The following is a 20,086-nucleotide window of genomic DNA, read 5'->3' as shown; positions in this document are numbered from 1 at the left end:
GCAAAATCTGGTCCATGTTAGCCAATCAGCTTTTAACTTTAGTAGCTTGTTCAGTTAAGATTTGACAAATACCTGGAAGCTGATTGGTTTCTATGCACAGTTGCACCATATTTTGCACTCAGTTTTAGTAAATCAATCCCACTGTGTGTAGATATGGCTTTCTTCATATCACTGACAGAAGCACACCTGAATACTCAGCAGGTAAAGCAGCCTATAGATAGTGTCAGTGGCAGCTGCTCATGCAGGGCGCAGGGGTGCGGCCCACTAATCCATGCACCCGGCCCCTAATCTACATGCAGGGCTCCACACGTATGGATTCCAATTTTTTATTTTGAAGCACATGATTAGAAGAACCCTAAAGCTCTAATTGGCTTTAAAAAGGGTGAACTCGGGGTGCAGAACACTGCTCCCGGGACCTACAAAGTTGTGTGACATTAGAATTGATATTCGCTAATGTCTTCCTGTTTCTCCTCCTGGCCAATCAGAAAGCAGGTCCTGAGACACGATTGGCCATGAGTCCTAAGTCCAGCTATAACTAAGTGCTGTACGCTAGTGTGAGAAGCGTCAGGTCTTCTGTCTGTTCTGATATGCTGTGGCATGTATTTTTTAATACATTTTTTGAATAAAGGCAAAAACTTTTTTTTGGAGTGCGGCTGTCCAGAATTTCTTCCTATTTGCATTGAGTCCTAAGTCCTGAGTGGCTGGGAAGAGAAGCGGCCCGCCGAGTCTTGGGAGGGGAGAGGCAGGGGGGAAGCCGCGAACCTGGATGGGGTAAGTGTGGGGCTGGCAGGGGGCCTGGCAGGCGATCGAGCAATGAGGGGGTGGTAGTTTGGCTGGTTAGCTGGCTGGCTGGAGAGGGAGTGTGCCTCCCCAGTCCCCACCCTCCCAAGAAAATTGAGCACCAGCGGCCACTGGATAATGTTGTGGCATGCTCCCACAAATAGTCAAATAGTTGAAGAAAATGGTAGAAACATTGGGTACTTTTATTCAATGTATGTTGATAAACAAAGGACACACCTACACTGAACAACATTAGTAGGGGCCAATGGTGCATTTTGTCATTTTGGGTTTACAGAAAAGCATAAATAACAGTAAAGATATAATTTCATAGTAGGTTTATCTACAAGAATAGCTGGCTGACTGATACAAACCTTGAACATTCACATAGAATTCTCTTTCATCCTCTCCAGCAACATTAGTGGCCACGCAGGTGTAGCGTCCTGAGTCGCTCACTCGGATAGGCTGGATCTGTAGTACATGCCCATCTCCAATGATCTGCACCGAGCCAAAATTTTCTAAAAGCTGCAAATATGTGCCACATGTGGGTAAAACAACAAAATGCAAATACAAAAAAAAAAAAAAGGAAAAAACTGAATGATATAAAAATCTACAATGTTCATATACAAATCACTATTTCCAGAAATGCACATTTCGCATAGCGACAAGATCTATAAGTATTTTCTAATAAAATGTCTAACTTCCATAAGCTGGGAGGGCTGGCAATATGCAAATTAGATCAATCCCCAAACCAAGCACCTAATAGTATGTGTGAAATATATTAACTTTATGTAATAACTGTATCACTGTGTGGTAATAATAGCTAAGAATTTGTTTCTAGGTGTAACTTGTAATAGGGTTCCACCATTTAAATAAAAATGGCCGCATACCAATAGACTTCTTTCAATGAGCATATGGACTGTTCATAACATTTCTAATAAATTCTAAAAGTTCTGACATCCGCTAACACCAGCTGTGACAATACCCAAACAGTGCCTGATTAGGTAACGGAAGTGAAGTTCCGTCAGCTGAGCATGCGTTCCACCGCTACCAGTTTTGCTAATCTGACGGAACACCTACAGTCAGAATAAGGCAGCAGACATCTTACCACACCCAGCTAAGTCTTGAATCTCAGAGTAATTTTTGCAATAAAGTGAGCGTATATACGGTATATATATAAATATAGTATATTGACATCTGTGATGCTGGTTTGATGTTACATTTTAAAAAACTGTACGGCAGCAGTAGAAAGGTGGCGGAGGCCATGTTGGTACACCCCGCACTGCTCAGCGCTAAACCTTTAGGCTTTCAAAATTAAACATCCATACAGCATCACAGATGTCAATATATTATATTTATTTATATACGCTCACTAGATTGCTAAAATTACTGTGAAAATTAAGATGTAGCTGGATGTAATAAGATGTCCACTGCCTTCTTCTGACTGCAGGCGTTCTGTCAGATTAGCAGGGATGAGCCGAACACCCCCCTGTTTGGTTCGCACCAGAACCTGCAAACAGACCAAAAGTTTGTGTGAACTTTAGAACCCCATTAAAGTCTATGGGACTCGAATGTTTAAAAAACTAAAGTGCTCTTTTTAAAGGCTAATATGCAAGTTATTCGGCGAACAGGCAATGTTCGAGTCGAACATGAGTTTGACTCGAACTCAAAGCTCATCCCTACAGATTAGCAAACATGGTAGCAGTGGAACGAATGCACAATTGACAGAACGTCACTTACGTTACCTAATTTTGTCGGGTTCCTTAAGGCTGGATTCTCACCTATGCATTTTTGGTGCTTTTTGCATTTTGCAGATTTGCACTACAGAACGTGTTCCATAGGAAACCATGTAAAATGCAGTACAAATCTGCAAAATGCAAAAAGCATTAAAACGGCATAGTGTAAATCCAGCCTAATTTGATTACCTGATTACTGAATACCTGCAACTCACTGGCTGGAGGCACTGTTCAGCCAACAATTTTCGGCTTGGCTCCTTTGTTAAAATTTGATTCAGCAATTGACTTTTGTCGAACCAGCAAAGCCACCCACTGTTAGAACTTTGGCTAATTCTTATGAATCTATCAAAATTCGAGGAAAACAGATGTGTTTTGTTTGAAGTGAGCAAGAGTTAAAAATTCTGTTGGGTTATTCATTTTTGTTTTGGTTCCCCGTTCAAACTAATAAGTACATTTTGGTCTGAAGCTTTCCATTGACTTTATAGCATCTACTCAAAACTGAAATGTTAATTTTGGGAGGACTGACCCTTCAATAGAACAGGAAAATAATTTGTGGCAATTATATCTAATGTTAACGGTTTCTGGATTTTTGCCAACCAGCTATTTTCACATAAAACATAAGTAATGTGGAGTAACGTGACCCATAAATGGAAATGGTAAACACTAGAAAAGGGAAGCATTTGATTTGAGATGTATTCAGCATCTAAATTACCAATTGGTTGAGTAAATCCATCCATTTCTTACCTGTCCATCCTTATACCAGTGGAGACTTGGCTTTGGCACAGCCCATGATTCACATTGGAGGGTTAGGCTGCTGTTCACTCTGGTCTTCACTTCTGTTACACCAATATTACCTCCAGAGCTATCCTTTGTGATCTGTGGTGGAACTAAGGGGAAGAGTCAGTATGAGAATGACAGTTCATTCATATGGTAGTTTGGTTGGCTGCTGGACTCAGGGCTGTATAGGAAATGACACAATTGTACTGTTAAGCCTCGTACACACGACCGAGAAACTTGACGGGCGAAACACATCGTTTTGCTCGTCGAATTCCTTGTTAGGCTGTCAAGGATTTCGGCGAGCCAAATTTCTCCATTGCCGTTGAGGAAAAAGAAGACATGCTCTCTTTTTGGCTCGACGAGATCCTCGACAGTTTCCTTGTCGAAAAGTGTATACACGACCGGTTTCTTTGGCAAAAAAAAAAAAAACAGCAAGTTTCTTGCTGGTTTTTGCCGAGAAACTCGGTCGTGTGTACAAGGCCTTAGGCAGTCTCCATGTCTGGAATTCCTTTTCACTAGTCAGATCCTAATTGAGAAAATAATCTCGGTCACTACAGATTGCGGCACATTTGGTGCTTTGTGAACTTCATTATTAATTATTTCTCTAATACAGAATAAGATTTGACATCACGGTTAATTCTTCATAGGCTGCAAAGTTTGTTAAAATACACACCCATACCCTTTTCCTTCAAGTCTCCTAGATGACAGAAACCCCAAAACCCAGTAGCCTAATCCATCTCTACTTCTAAAGCAGTACTGGGGGAAACCGCTTTTCTCTCATCAAACAAATTGTTATTAAAGCATTTCTAAAGACATTTTTTCAGATTAAAATAATGAACATGCTATACTCACCACCTCTCTGCAATCGCATTGCACAAAGCAGCCCCGAACTTCCTCTTCTGGGGTCTTTCGCCATCGATCTGGGCTCCTCCTCTTCTGTGTCTGCCCCCCACAACAAGCCACTTCCTATGGGTGCAGATGTGCAGGCTAGATCCCAGGCTGGGCTGTGTGTGTCCACAGACACACAGTGCGCCTCAGCTTTGCCTCCTGCTTTCTGCTCACAGGATTTGACTTCAGCATGGGGCAGGAGGCAAAGCTGAGCCACACTGTTTGTGCCATTGGCTCCTGCTGCTGCATGAACATCCCATAACATCCCATGAAACCTCTGGTGTCACATTTGGCATGTTTCAGGGGGGGCAGATACCTGTGTAATACAGGTATTTGCTCCCACTTCTGGGCATATATAAGCGAGCCACCCGTGGGTATCTATACAACTTCCTTCGTACCCCCCGCTGTCTTCTAGGAGACACACAGGTCCCAGAAGAAAGCAGGGACCAGTGGGATAGCGCAGCACGAGTCTCAAGGCTTCACTTCCTGATTCCCTTACAGAAGATGGCGGCGGCAGCACGCGAGAGCTGAGCGATAGAATGGCTTTGCCGACATCACGGGCACGCTGGACAGGTAAGTGTCCTTATTTTAAAAGTCAGCAGCTGCTGTATTTGAAAAAATAAAATAAAAAATTGGCAGACCTTCGCATTAGAGTAGTTAGAAAGAGAACATAAAAGCACCAGAGCTTGCAATGTGGAGTTAGAGTTTTTTCATTTTAAATAGAGCTTTGTTTAAATTCACTTTTTTTCTTTTTTACATGGTAGTAAATAGTTAAGGCATCCAAAGGACGCCCTATATTCTTGATGTGTGTGGCTGGTGTCACATATTTAAGTGAGGAGGGAAACCACATGCCAATTCTAAAGTGTATCTAAAGGCAAAACAAAGGGATTATAACCCCTGTTAGGTTTTTATTGTTGTCTGTGTCCTTACTAGGGAGCTTTACCATCTCTGTTTGTCCTGATGATGAATGTCACTGGGACTGAAAGTGAGGGAAAATGTAAAGTTTTGAAATTGTCCTCTGGTGGGGAGATTTAGCTAACTTTGGAGAGATTTTCTCTTTACTTCCTGGTGTGTTTACAGGACAGGAAGTGAAGGGAAATCTATTGAATGGGATGCACATGCCAAATTTCAGAAGTGTATGTAGCACTACCCCCGAAGGAGCTGCTGGTTTAGATTTGGGCCTGCCGTTACCTTACTATTCACCATGCTTGTTCTAGGGGTCCTTCTTGAAGAGTTACAAATGTCCACACCAAACACTTGGTTTCCTTTTCTTCAAGTGTTTTATTAAACAAGTTCCTTTAGAAGGACAGAGGGTTAGGGAAGATTCAGGTACCTTGCTTTGCGGATTGCGGGTATGATCTTGGATCCAGGGGACAAACTGTTCCCACACTGGATCCAGCGACCACCGGATAGGCCTCTCTCACTGACCTAGCAGCCGGTGCGAAGCTCGTTCAAAAGTCTCTGCCACAGACTTGATGAATGCCGTCGAGTCGTTACGCGGTCCTCTGCCACAGGGCAATGCAACCACACATGCACTTTGCAAAGTTCCAAAGAAATTACACAGCTCACGGTGCCAGGATCTTTCAGCCAAAACGGCCGCACTGTGAGGTAAATTGGCCAGGATGCGTCCTCTAATTGAATCCTCAATTGTTCGGCTTCTTCCTGCAGAGAAGACAGCACAGGACAATCCCTGAACTAGTAGGCCCCAAAACATCTGGGCCTACTCTCAGAAACAGAGCCTCAGGCCAACAGGCCCCGAGACCAAAAACTGCTAATACATCCCTGAGGCCAGGAGGGCCATCAAGTCAGGATCGGAAGACCCCGCCAAAACAGCGTCAGCCCCTTAAGCACCCCTCCCCAGAATGCACAGCGGCGGGGACCACATCACTGAGCTGCTTCTGGGCAAGAAGCACCCGATACACCCAGCCTATTGCAGTTCCTACCTTGACCCCTGGTGACAGCGACACCCACAGCCAGGTGGAAGATGCGCAACACAGCCGAGCTGGAACAGAGACCTATAATTTGGCATAGAATTCTGAGCTAAACTACAGCTAAGATAACTAAATTTACAAATAGTGGGGGGCGTGGCCAAGATGGCGATCTAGAAGGACGCAGGATTCGGAGCTCTGCTGGCTGATTGACTGTTATCCTTGCTCCTGCCTGATTATTAGACCCTGAAATCACCCAGTTGGTCTCCGGATGCCAGCTAAGACCAGGCACAAGGGAAAGAGGCTTTACTTTCCGCCGATCGTGGACGCTGTCTCACCCAGTGTGAATTCACACGTGGAGACCCCCGCTACACATGGCGTCGCAGACGGAGATGGAGGAGCAGCCGGCCAGCATGCAGCTTGGATTCCAGGAGGTGATGGCGGCGATAGCTACCTGTCAGGCCACTCTTACTGGCAAGATAGAGGCTGTGCAGCTGGACGTTGGCCTCGTGCGCCAGGACCTGGACAAGCTCCGCTCGCGGATGTCGGAGGTAGAGCGGCGGACTGGCCAGACAGAGGACGTTGTGCAGGAGCATACTGTGTCCATCCGCACGCTCCAGACGAGGGTCCGGGCCTTGGAGTACAAGGTGGACGACGCCGAGAATCGGAACCGAAGGAACAATCTTCGGATTGTCGGTCTGCCGGAGGGCGTGGAGGGGAAGAACCCTACGGTGTTTGTAGAGGACTTGCTGAAGGACTTGTTGCCGGCTGCCCAGTTTTCACCGTATTTTACGGTGGAGCGTGCCCATCGAATCCCCCCGGTCCCCGGACCGCCTGGAACTCGCCCGCGTACGTTCATTTTCAGAATGCTCAATTTCAGGGATCGGGACGAGATCCTCCGAGCTGCCCGTAAGGCGGGGGACCTACGATTTCGCAACGGTACCCTGCTTTTTTTCCCCGATTATTCTATGGAGACTCAGAAAGCCCGCAGGTCTTTTGACCAAGTTAAAGTGGGGCTTCAGGCGCGGAACATGAAATACAGCATTCTTTTTCCCGCCAAACTGAGGGTACAAGATGGAGAGACAGTCAAGTTCTTCACTGTCCCACGTGATGCCGCTGCATGGCTGGAGTCGTTACCCCCTCTACGCTGATGGATGATGGTTCCTCTATTCTGGGATGTTAGCGGTTACTTCTCTATTGTGACTGGGCGTTTTGTTCTACTGGACTGTTCCCGTACGTAGCCGCTGAACTACAGTGGTCTTTCTTGGATTGTCTGATGGCCTGAGGTACTGAGGAATGCGGTGTGGAGGTTCGGATGTTGCTTTCCCGGTCACCTGCACTGCAGAGGTATTGTGTCCGCAGGTAACTGTGGGGGGTGCTGCTGTTCTCGTCCCCCCCCCCCCTGACATGTTCACCTTGGTTTGGGTGCCCGGACCGTACGGGGGGTGGTGGGTGGTGTGGAGACCTGAGTGGGGATGGCCCTTGCAACGGTCACTCTGCTGATACATCTCCCGTACCTGTGCCTAGGCAGTATTGCCTGTGTCTCCCCTATCTCCCACCGCAATATCATCCTGGATCGTAGACCCCCCTGGGGATGCTGACTGGGTCGGATGGCTGGGGAACTATGTCCTCTGCACTGAAGCTCTGGATGCGGGACTTTACCTTAGTAGACTAGGACCTACGGGATCCGGCTGGTTGGTGTATGCACACAGCGACAATTGCCCTCGTTTTTTCTGCTGTTCTACACTGGATGAGTAACTAAGTTTGTGCCCCTGAGAACATTCAGGAGACTGTTCATGTGTTTGCTTGCCAGCATCTCTGTGGATCTGCTGGGAGATACTTTTCGCTCTAAGAGCTCGCCCTCTTTAAGCTAGTTATGTTGGGGTTCGGGGATATGATGCATCGCCATGTTTTGCTGGGGGTGCGGGGTGGGAAGGGAAGTTTTCTTCCGTTGCAGATGATGGGGGACTGTTATGTTCTGTTGTTCTGTCAGGAGTTATCTTGCAGCAATTGGCAATATGCTACCTCACATATATACTGTGCTTACTATGCTAAATGTCAGGATGTACTTAGCTCTCTAAGGGGGAATGTGTTTACCTTGTGTATGTGCTCTTTGGGTCTGGTTTGGGAGGAGGGGGGGACCTGTGTGCTACGCTCGACTTCTACCTGGTGTGAACTATGGCGAACGTTTCTGTGATTTCCTGGAATGTCAGGGGCCTAAACTCAGCCATAAAAAGGTCGCTGGTTTTTAAGTATTTGCAGAGATATAACCCCCATATATGTATTCTCCAGGAAACACACCTGGTGGGTAATAGAATCCTGGGCCTAGATTGCAGGGAACATTGGATCCTACAGGAGCAGCCTTTCCAGAGTGAAAGAACATAGAAGTCACCATGGCTGAAGCAAGACAGACCCTTAAGGCCCTGGAGCAGCGTGCCAAGCTCCTGCAGCAGCAACAAAATACTTTCATTAAGGCATTGGAGCGGACAGGGGAAAATGCCCATGACAGAATCGGACCCGTGAGGACCTTGGCACAGGTACGCAACTACTTAGACAGCCATTGCAACAACTTTACAGATAAGGGTATCCTCACTCTGTTTTTGGATGTCTGTGAGGATCTGGCCGCGTTCTGTATCCAGCTGAAATCTATGCAGAAGACCACACATTCAGAAAAGGGGATCATAGAGCAAACCATTGCTCTTCTCAATCCAACCAATGACCTGTCTGATCTGACTGTCAGGTATCCCCACAATGTTTTGAATCGCCTCAGCTGTAACGAAGTGCACAACTACTATGCCGGTGTCGTGAGCATCGTTCCCATCGTCCTGGATAACATACGTGATGCTGTGTCTAGGCTGGAGACAGTCCGGACACGTGCATCGAAGTAAAAAGAAGAAGTAAAGCCCATCTAAGGTCCTTCAACCCAGCGAGGAAGGTTCCTGGCAGCTACTATTCCACCTAAACTGGTTAAGTGGACCTGCTCATATTGCTTTGGATTTTCGCCATTACTAAAGAGAACATAAGGCAAATCAGCATTTTCCAAACTTCCTACTTCCTTTTGCTAGAGTCAATAAATGCATGTGTAAAAAAAAAAAAAAAAAAGAATCCTGGGCCTCCGGAGGGCGTGGGTGGGGGCTCACTACCACGCCACTTACTCTACATATGCTAGGGGGGTGAGCGTATTGATCCACAGGTCTCTCCCGTTTCGGGTGCTGAATATCCGTGCGGACCCTGGCGGCAGATTCGTAATCATACATGCTTTGCTCTATGCTAAAGAATTGGTCCTGGTGGGATTATACCTCCCCCTCCTGCTACTGACCAGTTATTATATGAGATTATGCAGATAGTGCTGGGCTTTAATACGCAGGAGGTCTTTCTGTTTGGAGACTTCAATATGGTGCCCTCGCAGGACCTGGACAGGCTGCATGCTGCCGCCCGGCCCTCGTCGAGTTTATTGCATTGGGCTGACACATTTGCTCTCACAGATGTGTGGCGCCACTTTCATCCCGCAGCCAGGGAATACACTTGTCACTCCTCCTCCCACCGTGCTCTGTCCCGTATAGATCTGGCGTTTGCCTCTGCTGGGGCATTGCGGTGGACGAGGAGGGTTGAGCACCTACCTCGCGGGATCTCAGACCATGCCCCCCTTCACCTTTCCATCTCCCTTGGTGGGCCCCCAAGTCTGCGGCTGTGGCGTCTGTCCGGGTTTTGGGCCTTGGATGGGAGGTTACTGGAACCCATGGTTGAAGCTATTTGTAACTATTGGACGCTAAATGGGGAGTCCGCTAGTGCTGCTGGTCTGTGGGATGCTTTTAAGTCATGGACTAGGGGGGAATATATCTCTCACATTGCTGCGATACAGAGGGAGGCCTCTAAATCTCTGGAGGCGCTGGAGGGGGAGGCTGGCCAATGTGAGAGGAGATTTGTTTTATCACCTGATGAGGCTACACACCGGGCCTGGCAGGGGGCGTTGCGTGATCTCTCTCTACATAATGTGGAACAGACTAAAAAGTCCATGCTGTACTCTAGGCAAAGAATATTTGAATATGGCAACAAAAATGGTAGACTGTTGGCATGGCTGGCGAGATCCCGGGGGTCCTCTACACACATTGCTGGTGTCCAGGATGTCCATGGGGAGCTGCTCTCCTCCCCTGAGGACATTAATGCTAGGTTTCTTGAGTTCTTTCGGGGAGTCTACTCCTCCAGGGTTTGTTGTTCTGCGGCGGACCTGCAGGAGTACCTGAATGCCATCCCCTTTACCTCCCTGTCTGATGAGCATAGGGTACAATTGGAGGGGGACATTTCGCTGGAGGAGGTCCAGGCTGCGATTGGGAGTCTGCAGAGTGGCAAGACCCCGGGTGCGGATGGCCTTCCTTCGGAGTTCTATTCGCAGCATGCAGATATCCTTGCCCCTAGACTTAAGACTCTCTTCTCTGGGCTTGCGGAGGCCGGAGCGCTTCCCGAGTCTATGGAGGAAGCCATTATTGTCTTGATACCCAAGCCCGGTAAAGATCCCCAGGACTGTGCGTCATACAGGCCCCATCTCGTTGATAAATGTGGATGCCAAGATATTGGCAAAGATTTTGGCCACCCGCTTGTCCACGGTGATATCCACGTTGATACATGTAGATCAAACTGGATTCATGCCGGGCAAGGGCACGGATATTAATATTCGAGACTCTTTTTGAACCTTGCGATTCAGCATGAGAATGTGGGGACCCGGGTCATTGCCTCCCTTGTTGCCGAGAAGGCATTTGACTCGGTGGAGTAGGGAGTATCTTTGGGGGGGTGCTGCAACACTTTTGGCTTTGGGCCTCGGGTTTCTCCGGTGGATTCGGCTGTTGTATCGGGTGCCAAGGGCCAGGGTGCGTACGAAATGATTGGGTCTCGGAATCTTTCTACCTCCACAGGGGTACGCGACAAGGGTGCCCTCTGTCCCCCCGGCCTGTTTGCCCCTGGCGCTGGAGCCCCTGGCGATCTTAGTCCGGGAGTGCTCTGGAGGTTTGGGGTATGGCAGATTGGTGGACTGGAGGAGAGGATATCCCCTCTCCGCCGACGATACCCTACTGTACTTGAACGATGCGGGCCCGTCCTTGGCTGCCACACTGGATCTATTTGATAAGTTTGGCCTCCTTGTCTGGTATCCGTATTAATTGGTCAAAATCTGTGCTTTTCCCCCTAGACTCACAAACTGTTGCGTTGTCCAGCCTACCTCGTTGCAGTGGGTTACCGAATTCAAGTATCTAGGGGTTAGGGTAGCTAGGTCCCCCTCACAATACTATACGCTTTAACGTGCTCCCCTTGCTCCGGCTCCTCCGAGAACGCTGCCAGTCCTGGTCCGGCCTTCCGTTGAATTTAATTGGTCGAATTAACATCTTGAAGATGATTCTCCTACCTAAATTTACGTACGTGTTCCGGAACAGCCCGGCTTGGATCCCGGGCGGCCTTCTTTCGGGAGGAGGATGGGTGCATCCTTTCCTTTATCTGGAATGGGGCAGTCCTAGATTGGCTAAATCCACGTTACATCTTCCTACGCAGCAGGGGGGACTGGCGCTTCCGAATTTCAAAATCTACTACTGGTGCTGCAATGTTGGTCACAGTGTACTGGTGGTTTGCGGCTAGACGCTCTAATGCCGCGGTCTGTGTGGAGGCAGCCTGGTTGGGCTCTCTGCAGGCACTGCAAAACCTGGCATTTCGGGGTCCAAGGGCCTATGTGGGTCTCTCGACCCGACCAGAAGTGACCCTTAGGGTGTGGGGTGGCGGCTAGGCGTTAGGTTTTTCCCCGGGAGGGACGTTGGGCCCCGATACAGCCTTTATGGGGAAATCCTAACCTGCCTCATTTCCAGTCCATACCTGATCCGCAGGTGTGGGCGAGATTTGGCGTTAAGATTTTAAAAGACATCATGCCGTCGGGTACCCTGCTGTCGTTCTCGCAATTGACTCAGACCCATAAGCCTACCTGGCTGGATGTTTTTTCCGGTACGCTCAGCTTCGACACGCAGTTAGGGCCCAGTTCTTCCGGTCCTCTGGAGCTTAGGCTAGACCCGGTGGGAGACCCTCTTGTCTTTTGATGACCTCTCGAAGCCCACTATCTGCCCTGTATGCGTGCTGCTTCCCGTGGACTCCTTAAATTGGACAGGCTCTGGAATCTTGGAAGTTGGATATTCCGGGGTTGGAGAGGGAGGATTGGGAGGAATGTCTGGAGCGTGCTCCCAAGTTGGTAATCTCTGCGGAGATAAGCTTATGCAAACAAAATTTATGCGTAGGGTCTATTTCACTCCGGTGCGTTTGTCTAGGATCTACCCTGGCAGGGACCCGTTTTGCCCGCGGTGTCGGGTGGAGCGGGGCTCCTACCTACATATGTTTTGGACGTGTCCGGCTCTAAGGCCCTTTTGGGTGGGGGTGTTTGACCACCTAAATGCACGTTTGGAGCTTTCCGTCCCCATGGCACCCGCACTGGCCTTGCTGGGTGTCATGGACGACGATCAAAGGTCCCACCACAGTAAAATTACTGATCCTATAATCTCCTGTTCTACGCCAAAAAAGAAATACTAATTAACTGGACCTCCCGACTCCCCCTTCAGTATCTGGCTTGGGAAGATCGGGTAAATGCAGCGCTTCCAATGTACAAATTAACGTATATTAGTCGGGGATGTCCCTGAAGTATGATAAGGTGTGGTTGCCGTGGACGGGACTTTAACTGTCCGGGTTGGTGTCTCGTCTCCCGGGACGGGCACCGTCCATTATGTCTCCCTGGGTCGCATTCTTCTTTCTACCTTTTACGCTCTTTGGATTAAGGTGGTGGTCCTGTTCAAATTGATGACTGTGCATAGTATGTGGAATATGTGATGTTTTGTTCTGTATGGCACTATTCTTGTATATCGAATTGTCTGTATTGCTGTTATACTGTGTATTCTGCTTTCCTACAATAAAGCACTCCTGATTGTTTAAAAAATTTTTTTTACAAATAGTGCCTACTCAACAGGAGCAGGGCGCTACATGTATGCTGCTAAATCCAAGCGGTTATGTAAACTTGTTTGTCTGAGTTGTCAGTGAAGGTTTTCATCATATGCTCATCTCGGCGTATCTGTCAATATATGAGCAATCACTACAGCATCCCAATATCAGAGGCTGATGAAGAATAGAACCATGAACGTCTGAAATCTAGCATCTAAACCTACATTTAAAGAAAAATCTGTCACCCTTCACACCAAAGCACAACCCCTTCCCTCAATGCCCTGCCTTCCTTTCCGGATGAGGAGGTGGCGTTTCTGTAGACAAGAGGTAGGAGGACAAGGTCATACATATATTGTACCTGGCTGTCTTGACCCCTTTATAATTCCACATTTAGGGCTAGATTCAGAAAGCCCGGCATATTTTTCTGCTGGCGTAACGTATTTCAGATACGTTACGCCGCCGTAACTTAGGGTGCAAGTTCCGTATTCATAAAGAACTTGGCCCCTAAGTTACGGTGGCGTAGCGTATGAGGTCGGCGTAAGCCCGCCTAATTCAAATTTGGATGATGTGGGCGTGGTTTAAATTTAGTGTGACCCCACGTATTTGATGTTTTTTACGAACGGCGCATGCGCCGTTCGTGAAAGAATCCCAGTGCGCATGCTCGAAATTCCCCCCGCAAATCGTCAATGCTTTAGACGTGAACGTAACTTACGTACAGCCCTATTCGCGAACGACTTACGCAAACGACGTAAAAATTTCAAAATTTCAAAATTCTAGCAGGAGTAACCTTACGCGGAAAAGGCCTAACGTAAACAACGTAAAAAAATGCGCCGGGCGTATGTACGTTTGTGAATCAGCATATCTACCTAATTAGCATATTCCTTGCGTAAATCGACGGAAGTGCCACCTAGCGGCCAAAGTAAAATTGCAACTAAGATACGACGGCATAAGAGACTTACGTTGGTCGGATCTTAGTCAAATCTATGCGTAACTGATTCTAAGAATCAGGCGCAGAGATACGACGGCGTATCTGAAGATACACCGTCGTATCTCGTACCTGAATCTAGCCCTTAGACTTTTTTTTATAAATCCACACTGTTTAACAATAAATTGGAAATAATTTTAAGAAACAAAAAGGGACCAATTAGGTGATATGAGATATGTTGTACTGAATATAGGTTAACAGTTGCATTACAGTAACTTACTAAACACTTTAACTTCATAATTCCTTATGGCTTCTCCTATCTCATTGGTCACTATACAGGTGTATTGTCCAGCATCTTCTTGCCTGGCATTGAGGATCTGTAGCCCGTGACCTCCTGCAATGGAATAAAATACAATCCATACAGTTTAATTATCAGTTTTTAACACAGAGAATATGCTTGGTCTGTTCATTGTCTTCCATCAACACTAAAGGGAACACAGTGATTTAACCACTTTTCTCCCAGAGCCGCTTTTACAGTTTTTGCGCACGTTAAAATGCACATTTTAGAATAAATACTACCACCAACTTTTACATATTATCTGTAAGCAAAGACCTTGTAGAATAAAATGGTCATAGTTGCAATATTTTAATGTCACATGGTATTAGCACACGTGTTTATTAAATGCATATTTTAGGTTAATTTTACTACACACAAACATATCTAGGACCACATTTTTGGTAAAATATGAGTTTCTATTGAGTAAATAGATACCAAACATGTAAAGCCTTAAAATTTTACGTGCACAGTAAAACATTAAACTTCAGTGGCAAAAATTGTCCAATTTTTTTAATAAATTTATTGTTACCTTAATTTTTTTAATTCATTTTTAAACTTAAATGTATTGCTATCACATAGGAGGATGGGGGGCTGGGGAATTTGTGATCGAGCAGCTTTACATACAGCTAAATCACTTCCACCAGAAAGTGGACAGCTGGCTTAACACTAGTAAACACAGTCCTAGCTATAGCCAGAAAAGCCTTGCCACATACTGCAAAATAACCAGATTTATGTTTGTTTCTGAATGGCAAAATATAGCTTGTAAAAAGCACTTGCAATGAAATTTCACAGACAAGTTTGGGAGAACTTTTTCATTAAACGAATGGGAAACCTAGAAATTAGATAATCTAAAAATCCTCTTGCATTAATAGGTTATGGATTGGCCTTGCACCATAGGTTCCCTTTAACCGCTTAAGGACTGCCTCATGCTTATTTACGACGACAGAATGGCACGGCTGGGCAAATGGGCGTACAGGTACGTCCCCCTTTAATTTCACGCCGTGTGGTGGCACGCACAACGTTCTCCCTAGAGACATGTCAGTGATCATCTGTTCCCTGTAATCGGGAACAGTGATCAGTGACGTGTCACTCGTAGCTACGCCCCCAACAGTTAGAATCACTCAGTAAGGGCACACTTAACCCTTTCAGTGCCCCTACAGGTTAACCCCTTCACTGCCAGTGTAATTTTTACAATAAACTGCACCGATCGCTGTAAAAATGACAATGGTCCCAAAATGGTGTCAAAAGTGTCTGCCATAATGTCGCAGTCACGATAAAAATCGCTGATCGCCGCCATTACTAGTAAAAAAAAAATATAAAAAAAATGCCATAAAACTATCCCCTATTTTGTAGACGCTATAACTTTTGCGCAAACAAATCAATAAACGCTTATTGGGATTTTTTTACCAAAAATATGTAGAAGAATAGGTATCGGCCTAAACTGATGAAAAAAAAAATCATTTCAGTTTTTTTATGCATTTTTATACATTTATTATAGTAAAATGTAAAAAAATTGGAATTTTTTTCTAAATTGTCGCTATATTTTTGTTTATAGCGCATAAAATAAAAACCGCAGAGGTAACTAAATACCACCAAAAGAAAGCTCTAATTGTGGGGAAAAAAGGACGTCAATTTTGTTTGGGAGCCACGTCGCACGACCGCACAATTGTCAGTTAAAGCGACACAGTGCCGAATCGCAAAAAGTGGCCTGGCCTTTGGCCAGCCAATGGTCTGGTGCTTAAGTGGTTTAAAAAGAAAAAAAATTGGACAGAGTAGGTGAACATTACATTTCCTTCACCAACCGTCTCACTGTAAGAGGCCACTGGGGGCAGAGTGAAACCCGTTGTGGCATGTCAGGCTGAGATTGCCACTCCATTCATTGCAGTAGGACTCCATAGATGTGTGACTTCCAGGGGTTACCATTCCTTTCTTGAACCTTTGCAGGATCAGGACAGATTCCATCCCCTGTTAGCCACTCTAGCAGCAGCTGCGGATGTCCATATACCCTCTCCCTATCAAGCCTGAGCGGCACACACACTTTTTCCCAGGTCACCATGGATATTTCTTTATAGAGGTGGGGAAGGGTTAAAACCCCAAAGAATGTTATTACAGGTCAGGTGAGGGGAATCTTCCCAGTGGAGATCCAAACAGAAAAAAAACCTGACAGGGGTTCTCAACCTTTCCCCACTCTATTCAAAAACTAAATTCAAAGGTTTTCAATGGAACTCCACTTAAAACACGTACCTGGAATGGTCTTTACCATTGGGTGAATCTTTAAAGGGTTCCCCATTTTTTAACCAGGTAACAGTAGGAATAGGAAATCAAGGGCCTCACAGATAAGTGACAGAGGGTTGTTAACAATGACTATAACGTCTTCATTGGTGTCATCATCAAGATTGGAGGAAATGGTGGGACTCACTGCAGACACAGAAGATAGCTGTCAACTCAAGAAAGAAAAGCATTAAGACATAACACATAGGTGTTGATGTACATCAGCTTCTAACTTCAGCTTGTTCAATTAGGCATTTGATATACAAACTTGTAAGCCAATTGGTTCTGTGCAGAGCTACACCAGACTTTGCACTCTCCAGATTTAGTAAATCAACCCTATACTGTCATCCGACTGATAGGGACATCTACAAGATAGTCTTACCTAACACTGTCAGCACAAAATGTTTGCTTCTCTCTGCAATAGAGTTGGTGGCCAGGCAGGTGTAATGTCCGGCAGAGAAGACACTAGCAGCTTCAATGTATAGCTCAGTGCCATCGTTGGATATCTGAATGCCATCTCCACTTTGTACTGGACTGGAATCCCGCAGCCAGGTGATATGCGGAGCTGGGTGACCTGAAATAGAGCAATAACTAACATTTTCAGACCAACAAGGTTCCACTGTAATGTGTCACCTCTAGGACTTGGTGTCATCGTCTACTAGAATAACACAAGGCCAAGAAACCGGAAAATAACTGCAAGAGGCAACTTCAGGAGGACAGTGTGCTATGGTTTAACATGACCTCACACGTCTCTTCCCAGGATAAGTGCCAAAATTAGAGGTTGTACATGAAAAGAGCCCCTTTACAATAAATGGTTAAAAAAGTAATGCAACTGTCAAAAAAAAAAAAACAAAACATGAGGAAAAGGGAGCAACCCTACTCTCTACAGCTTCCTCTTTGAATTGCAAGTTAAATGTGCAGTAAAAAAAAAAAAAACATGAACTGGTTCAAACATTAAAATATAGAAAAGTCTCAAGCAATATGGATTTATTTTTACTTTACTTTATATTACTAAATAGAGCAAAAGAAGGCAACATGGAAACACAAATGATGGAAACAGTAATGACATTTTGATTAACACTGTTTATAAACAGGCAGCTAAGCTAATCAGACAGGGCTTATGCCGCGTACACACGATCGGTCCATCCGATGAGACGGACCGTTTAACGATGAAGCTGACTGATGGTCACTCGTGCCTACACACCATCAGTTAAAAAACCGATCGTGTCAGAACGCGGTGACGTAAAACACAACCGACGTGCTGAAAAAAAAACGAAGTTCAATGCTTCCAAGCATGCGTCGACTTGATTCTGAGCATGCATGGACTTTTAACTGATGGTCGTGCCTACTAACGATTGTTTTTTTTTCTATCGGTTAGGTATCCATCGGTTAAATTTTAAAACAAGATTGCTTTTTTTAACCTATGGATAAATAACCAATGGGGCCCACACACGATCGGTTTGGTCCAATGAAAACGGTCCATCAGACCGTTCTCATCGGTTTGACCGATCGTGTGTACGCGGCATAAGCCATTCAATTGCTTAGCCATTGTGATTAGACTTTTCCTAGTATGCAAAAAATAAACTGATGAACAATGTAATAAAAATGCTCAAAAATTTTAATGAAAAAAAAAAGCAACTACTTGTAAGTGAATGGAAATCTTCCAAACGGAGATGAAATCTCCTCTTATGCCGTGTACACACAATTGGACATTCCGATGGAATGTTGGCTCAAACTTGTCTTGCATACACACGGTCACACCAAATGTTGTCAGAAATTCCGATCGGCAAGAACGCGGTCACGTAAACACCACGATGAGCCGAGAAAAATGACGTTAAATGATTCCGAGCATGCGTCAATTGATTCCGAGCATGCGTTAGGATTTTTTTGTGCGTCGGAATTGTTGGTTTTTCTCATCACTTTTTGTATCAAAAGATTTATTTTCACCAGACAAACTAATTGAAAATCGCCCATGCGCTTATTTTTTCATAGATGCAATCAGACTACCAAAATCATTTAATAGTGATAATAATCCTCACCTGCAGCTCTGCAGCGAAGAACAATAGGTTGTCCTCTGCCACTCGGTAATCTTTATCATTCTCGTCATCCTCTATGATGGGGCCGGAACTGTAACAATCAATGAAATAAGGGGTCAGCAGATACATTTCACGCAGTGCATACAGATGCCCATCAAATATCCATCGTAATCTTTAAACACAACAGACATATCCTGCATTAAATGTAATATTAATCTAGAAATAATGTAAAACATCAATTTATAAGCTTCTAAACAGTGGAAACTTGCGTAAAACTTCCAAATAATATTACCCCAAAACATTACAATGTCCCTTTGGGGTTTATTTACTAAAGCTGAAAAGTGCAAAATCAGCGTCGCTTCTAAATAGAAACCAGCTTCCATGTTTTTTTTTTTACCAAAGCTTAATTGACCAAACTGAGGTTAGAAGCTGATTGGCCACCATGCTCCAGTTTTAGTAAATCTAGTGTGAGACATTTTAAGTGTATGTAAAGCCCAAACTTTTTTTTTTAATTTGGTATAGAATATGGACAGGTTGGAACCCTTGTCAAGTTTTTTATTGTGTTTGTACACACTGGGGAGATTTACCCCCCTATTTGTCTAGGTATCCAATGTTTCCGATACAGAAAATCATAGGGGATGGAACTTTGACCTATAGACATAATAATACATTGTTTTACAGGATACATAAAAATCAGAAGATTGTCATTTCAAGATTCCTAACAGATTACTATGGAATCAACACAGCTCTGTAAAAACAGAACACAGCAGATAATCAACATAATTTACAGTAATTTCTTCGCTTTCCTGGGTTAGAATATCTTCTTAGTCAGAAACGTCTATAAAAAGGTAAATTTACTTTTAAGCCCTATATCCCCCCCCTGATACCTTACGTAAGATATCCACAAAAAAATCCTTTTTGGCATCCCCCTGCAGCGTTTGTTACCAAACAAGCATAAGCACCCGCCATCCCCAAAGTCTGCATGTACCACTTTAAGGACACGTCCACCTAATCAGTGAAAGTAAGAAGAGTAAATTAGATATTCCAGTGTGACATAAATTCTTATACATTCTTCTAGGACAAAAGTAGATACTAATACAGTAACTGTCCCAAGAGGCGTCTAATAGTAAAAAGAGAACAGCAGAACTATTGCAGCTAAAGAGAACTTCAGACAAATTCGAAAAGCGTTAGGCGGCACCAAACAATGGTTTCTAGTCTACACAGATTACGGGTTATTTTGAACAGGCTTACCTGTCCCCTGTGTTACAAATGTGGAATCCACCGATTAACCAGGTGTAGGAAGTACCAAGATGAGATATGCTTTATTCTTCCATTTTGGCCCTTGTAGTGGTCATCCCAAAGGCCCCCCCAAGTAGATAGACGTTCTGATGGTTTCTGTTGGCTATAGCATAGCCAACCCCATGTCACAACGTCTAAACCTTCAGGACAGGTCA

The 20,086-nt window shown here is 45.2% G+C and overlaps 1 protein-coding gene across 1 annotated transcript in view; it reads right to left on the bottom strand.

The window, feature by feature from the left end:
• HMCN2 (hemicentin 2) overlaps window positions 1–20,086 on the bottom strand; it is a 345,628-nt gene that overhangs the window by 82,674 nt on the left and 242,868 nt on the right. Inside the window, 10 exon segments of the mRNA XM_040325278.1 lie at window positions 1,152–1,302; window positions 3,258–3,400; window positions 14,269–14,382; window positions 16,586–16,648; window positions 16,651–16,743; window positions 16,979–17,170; window positions 17,230–17,251; window positions 18,636–18,723; window positions 19,525–19,598; window positions 19,600–19,640. Coding sequence (XP_040181212.1) covers window positions 1,152–1,302; window positions 3,258–3,400; window positions 14,269–14,382; window positions 16,586–16,648; window positions 16,651–16,743; window positions 16,979–17,170; window positions 17,230–17,251; window positions 18,636–18,723; window positions 19,525–19,598; window positions 19,600–19,640 — 981 coding nt within the window.

This window comes from Rana temporaria, chromosome 9, assembly GCF_905171775.1.
Source record: "Rana temporaria chromosome 9, aRanTem1.1, whole genome shotgun sequence".
Lineage (NCBI taxonomy): Eukaryota > Metazoa > Chordata > Amphibia > Anura > Ranidae > Rana > Rana temporaria.
Note: the sequence above shows the minus strand (reverse complement) of the source record. Positions and strands in the feature narration are given on the sequence as shown.